The sequence below is a fragment of the Camelina sativa genome, chromosome 11 (genome assembly GCF_000633955.1).
Source record: "Camelina sativa cultivar DH55 chromosome 11, Cs, whole genome shotgun sequence".
NCBI lineage: Eukaryota > Viridiplantae > Streptophyta > Magnoliopsida > Brassicales > Brassicaceae > Camelina > Camelina sativa.
Window position 1 is genome coordinate 1,519,342 of NC_025695.1, and position 5,432 is coordinate 1,524,773.

The 5,432-nt window shown below is 37.3% G+C and overlaps 1 protein-coding gene across 1 annotated transcript in view; it reads left to right on the plus strand.

Annotated features, from left to right (window-relative positions):
- Positions 1–5,218, plus strand: part of LOC104721014 (suppressor of RPS4-RLD 1) — an 8,118-nt gene extending 2,900 nt beyond the window's left edge. Inside the window, exons 5-23 of the mRNA XM_010438919.2 lie at positions 30–131; positions 210–290; positions 520–586; positions 713–813; positions 902–1,009; positions 1,374–1,444; positions 1,531–1,587; positions 1,846–1,951; positions 2,033–2,113; positions 2,346–2,432; positions 2,865–3,071; positions 3,312–3,634; positions 3,745–3,831; positions 3,923–4,022; positions 4,099–4,190; positions 4,293–4,334; positions 4,418–4,508; positions 4,590–4,687; positions 4,764–5,218. Of these exons, the coding sequence (XP_010437221.1) occupies positions 30–131; positions 210–290; positions 520–586; positions 713–813; positions 902–1,009; positions 1,374–1,444; positions 1,531–1,587; positions 1,846–1,951; positions 2,033–2,113; positions 2,346–2,432; positions 2,865–3,071; positions 3,312–3,634; positions 3,745–3,831; positions 3,923–4,022; positions 4,099–4,190; positions 4,293–4,334; positions 4,418–4,508; positions 4,590–4,687; positions 4,764–5,052 (2,190 nt within the window). The 3' untranslated portion in view covers positions 5,053–5,218. The remainder of the gene's footprint in view (positions 1–29; positions 132–209; positions 291–519; positions 587–712; positions 814–901; positions 1,010–1,373; positions 1,445–1,530; positions 1,588–1,845; positions 1,952–2,032; positions 2,114–2,345; positions 2,433–2,864; positions 3,072–3,311; positions 3,635–3,744; positions 3,832–3,922; positions 4,023–4,098; positions 4,191–4,292; positions 4,335–4,417; positions 4,509–4,589; positions 4,688–4,763) is intronic.

Genomic DNA, 5,432 nt, shown 5'->3' on the forward strand with positions numbered 1-5,432 from the left:
TTTTTACCATTTAGTTTATCTTTGTGCAGGTGCTGAAAGAAGAACCAACTTACCCTGAGGCACTTATAGGAAGAGGGACAGCTTATGCATTCCAACGAGAGCTTGAAAGTGCTATAGCTGATTTTACTAAGGTATTCAGATATTTGACAAAAGTTGTTACCACTGTGGGTTAAGCTCACCAATTCTTCTTCTATGATGATTATGGTCAGGCTATTCAATCTAACCCAGCAGCAGCTGAAGCCTGGAAGCGGAGAGGACAGGCTCGTGCTGCCCTTGGGGAATATGTTGAGGTTAGTGGTTCCACGTTTTCTCTGATTCTGTTATTTAATTAGAGCTAAAAGCATAAACAATAAATGTGTTTATGGAGCTCTTACCTGTTCGGTCTACACATTTATCCAAGAAATTGGATAAGCCTCTGATTGATGTCTGTCTTTAAGCCTGTTTAGTGCTTGCATTTTTATGGGTGTATATCTAGAAACGTTTCTTGTACAATACTTTTAAGCTATCCTTTGGTTATAGGCGGTTGAAGATTTGACTAAAGCACTGGTTTTTGAGCCAAACTCACCTGATGTATTGCACGAAAGGGGTAAGTGTCTTTTTTCTCTTTTTTTTCCCTGCTATATCGGGCTCCCTATTTCAGTTTTCCTTTCTGATAACGTAAATTCTTTGGTGAAAAACCATAAAGTACCACTGACATTCACAGTCAATTCAGGTATTGTTAATTTCAAATCTAAGGACTTCACTGCTGCTGTAAAAGACCTATCTATATGTCTGAAGCAAGAGAATGATAACAAGTCCGCATATACTTATTTGGTAAGACTATTGTTTTTTGTAATTCTTGGTTTCCAAAGTAACCATGGATGCAAATGTTTTCTTAGAAAAAAATTCTTGATCTTTCCAGGGACTAGCATTTGCTTCACTTGGTGAATATAAAAAAGCTGAAGATGCGCATTTGAAGTCCATCCAGCTGGATAGTAATTATCTTGAAGCCTGGCTTCATCTCGCCCAGGTAATAGGCAAATACTAAAATATGTACGATTATGCTTCGATATTGAATTTTCAACTTAACCTGAACTGTGATGAAGATAGGATTTTTGGCATTGCTTGTTTTACATATATCTTGGTTTTCATGCATGTGATGGTGAAGTTAGTTTTCTGTAGAGCTAATGAGACTTTAACAGAAGAAAGCTTACATTTTGACTTTTGGAGTAATTTAATTAAGGTTTCGTGAAGGACCTTTTTTACTTGATTATTTGGTTTCCTCAACCTCTTTAATTTAGGTTGCTCATCTTAGTTTCTTGCTTGAATCGATTGAGTATATGATACTGCACACTTTTTTTGTTTACTGTACTCGGATGGTTGAATTCTGGCAGTTCTATCAAGAGTTGGCCGACCACAGCAAGGCTTTGGAATGCATTGAGAAGGTTCTACAAGTCGACAACAGGTAGCTCTTATTTGGGATGAACTACATGTAAAACTATATCTCTGGTTTTGCCATCGCAGTCATGGCAATTTTCCTGTCTTGGCCAGGGTTTGGAAGGCATATCACTTGCGTGGATTAGTATTTCATGGTTTAGGCGAACACAGGTATATACCATCAGTGTAAATAAGATTACTGGAAACTGAATTTGGTGTAAAGGGGAAAGTTATGACTTCGTTGATGTGCATGTTACCTAATACGTCCATGAGTGATCTAAGTATACCTCAAGGTGTAATTTAAAATATGATATCCACGTTTGAGCAAAAGGATGTTCTAAGGAAGCTGATAAGTTTATGTACAAGGCTGGTCTTTGAATCAGTGATGTTATTCACCTGTAATTATTTTTGGTTACTTGTATTTTTCAGGAAGGCTATCCAAGAATTATCTATCGGCTTAAGCATTGAGAACACAATAGAGTGCTTGTACCTACGAGGTTCCTGCTACCATGCTGTAGGAGAATATAGAGATGCGGTAAATATTTGTTTGTTAACTTTATGGCTGCATTTTTTCAAGGAGACTCTCTCTTATTGCTTGCCTTGAATATGCTCACAGGTGAAGGACTACGATGCTACTGTGGACGTGGAACTTGATGCAGTTGAAAAATTTGTTCTTCAATGCTTGGCATTTTATCAGGTTGGCTGGACTGAAAGCTCAACGTTGAAATGTTATATGCAAGATTACTTTCTTGGTACACTGCTTTTTGTAGCAACCTGTAATTATAGGCTATTCCATTAGTATTGTAGAAAATAATGTAATCATTTATCTGATAGTAATTAGCATACTGAGCAATGAAAAACCTCCCCCTATCTTATAATTTTTTTTCCTTTCACAATAACTTTTTAAGTTATCCGTTTTCATTCCGCAGAAGGAGATTGCCTTGTACACGGCTTCCAAAGTTAGTAGTGAATTTCTCTGCTTTGATATTGATGGTGACATAGATCCAATGTTCAAGGTAAGATATCTCTCCTGATATTTCTGATGTTGCTACAAAGTCAGATTTTTGCTTTGTTTGCGTGTCTGTACTCTTTCTGATTAGTTTATTTCAATTAGAATTAACGTAGGCTCAAAAATGAGCCATGAAAACCAACAACGTCCAAGAAGTATACTTGATGTTTGATATATTGGAACATATTGGGTTTCAATGTGCTGGAATTAACAATTTAAATGTCTTCTAAGTGTAACTTCACTATTAAGTATGAATTAGGTTAACCAATCTCAAGTCTGAATTGATCATTAGTTGGTTTTGAGGTATGAGATGATCTTTAGTGCCTTCAAGTTTCGTGTTTATGCGAAAGCATATCTTAGAGTTTCTTATGCTATCATACTTTTCTTTCCTCAATCGTATATGTAGTGAATGTGCCTTTTCTTTCCTGTGAGTTTTCAGGAGTACTGGTGCAAACGGTTACACCCAAAAAATGTATGTGAAAAGGTTTACAGACAACCTCCCCTACGTGAATCCCTTAAGAAGGGTAAACTGAAAAAGCAAGATCTGGCAATAACCAAACAGAAGGCGAATGTTCTTCGTTTTGCTGATTTAATAGGCAAGAGGATCCAATATGATTGTCCCGGATTCTTACCAAACAAACGCCAGGTGACTTTTATGCAAATATTTGGATTATCTACCTTTTCACCATTCTTTTTTTTTTGGTTATTTTCTTCTTTTCTAGAGTTCATTTAAACTTCATAGCAGCTTTCTTTATTTCTTGCCGCAGAAAGTCCCTGTTGCATCTAATCACTAGATATCTAAACACGGAAATCCATATGCTGTTTTATTTGTGCCTAAAAACTAGCCACTCCTTCATTAATTATTTGTGGTTCAATGATTTTCCAGCATCGTATGGCAGGATTGGCTGTGATAGAGATTGCTCAAAAAGTTTCAAAAGCTTGGCGCATAGAGTGGAGGAATTCAAACAAAGGCACCGCAAAAAATGGGAAAAAGAACCGGAGGAGAGAGAGAATGAACATGCTTAGCCAAAATAGAGGTGGTGCTGGGTGTAGTACTAGCAGTTCTAGTGAAACTTCAACAACTGGGTATGCCTCACTAGAATCATCTGGCCGCTCTATGTTGTCTTGGCAAGATGTATATTCCTCTGCTGTCAGATGGAGGCAAATTTCAGAGCCTTGTGACCCAGTTGTGTGGGTTAACAAACTTAGGTAACGTTCCATTTCTAGTCTATGTTTATCTAGACTTCAATTTCCCGAACTTAGTTTCATTTGCTTACTTGAGTGACTTGGGTGGTTGAAATTGTTTATCCCAATTGCAGTGAAGAGTTTAATTCTGGGTTTGGTTCTCATACACCGATGTTACTCGGACAAGCCAAAGTTGTACGCTATTTCCCAAATTATGAAAGGTTAAGTATATATAGAAGTTGAGATTTGTTCGTGTATCAATTATGACTTTCTCATTGCATGGACTGATCAATTTCTAATATGTTACTTCAGAAGCCTGACTCTTGCAAAGAGCATCATCAAGGAGAAACTTTCTGTACGCAGCAAAAAAGATAAAGTTATTGATCTATCTAAAGATGAGAAGATGAAGGAAGTCAGTTTTTCATTCTTCTTGTGTGAATAATACTCGTTGTTGCATTGTTCTCTTACTGTGTTTCCCCACGATGCAGATTATGCGTGCTGAAACGTGCGATGAGCTACACAAAACTGTTGGTGAGGATTTCTGGGTGGCTACTTGGTGCAATAGTACGGCAACCGAAGGGTGGGTTCGTTGTTGTTTAGTACCGTAAACCCACAAGCTTTATCTTCACTGAACATTCTCTTTTATCTTGATTTTGCGTCTTGCTTTTGTTAATATCTTCAGGAAACGCCTCGAAGGAACTAGAATCACCTGCCTTCAAAAACCGTAAACTTTTACTCTTTAACATGTGATTTTACACAAATCCTATCTGCCACTTTCTTCAATAAATTTATCTCGTTATTATCCAGGGGTAGGCTTGGGCATGATTTTTCAATTCGAACTCCATGTACACCTGCAAGGTGGAGCGACTTTGATGAAGAAATGGCCTCAGCTTGGGAGGTAAGACCTAAAGCATATCGCAAACATTTTTTCCTTTTCGTTTTCTGAGAAATATTAACAAAAGTCCAACTGAATCCGCAGGCTTTATGCAATGCCTATTGTGGGGAGAATTACGGTTCTACTGAGTTCGATGCTCTAGAAACTGTTAGAGATGCTATCTTACGGATGACATATTACTGGTAAATGTGACAACATAACGTATGATTGATTACTCACAAGCTTTGGTATTTAATTGCAAGCATGGGTTTTCCTCAGGTACAATTTTATGCCGTTAGCTCGAGGGACTGCGGTAACGGGATTTGTAGTTTTACTTGGACTTCTGCTTGCTGCTAATATGGAATTCACTGAGACTATCCCGCTAGGGTTACAGGTCGATTGGGAGGCTATACTTAATGTTGAACCAAGTTCCTTTGTTGGTTCGGTTAAGTCTTGGTTATACCCATCCCTGAAAATTAACACATCGTGGAGAGACCACCCGGATATTTCCTCGGCTTTTTCAACAACGGGATCAGTTGTCGCGGCGCTTAGCTCTTACAATGATTGACAACTTGTGTTTCAGTCAAAAATATACAGCTTATGATATGCTTCTGTCTAAAAACAAAAACAAAAAAAGCTTTGTTAGGATTTCCAAAAAATTTAAACTCTCATAATTAACTTTATTTTACAGATATAATAATGTATCTAAGTATGGTCTTTCTCGTTTCAAATCACAAGTCAGCTCTCTCGAAGTTGTGTTTGTCTTGGATCTGCTTTTGTTTGCTAATTAGTATCCCAACCATTAGTGCTAATTTTCTGATTGTTCTGATTGGCACCATTAATACCGTGAGCATATATATAACCGTTGTATGCTCTGAAATTAATTAATCCAAAATAGTTTGCTCTGTATAAAATGTTTATAAGATTCCAGCCACATTTATTATCGTT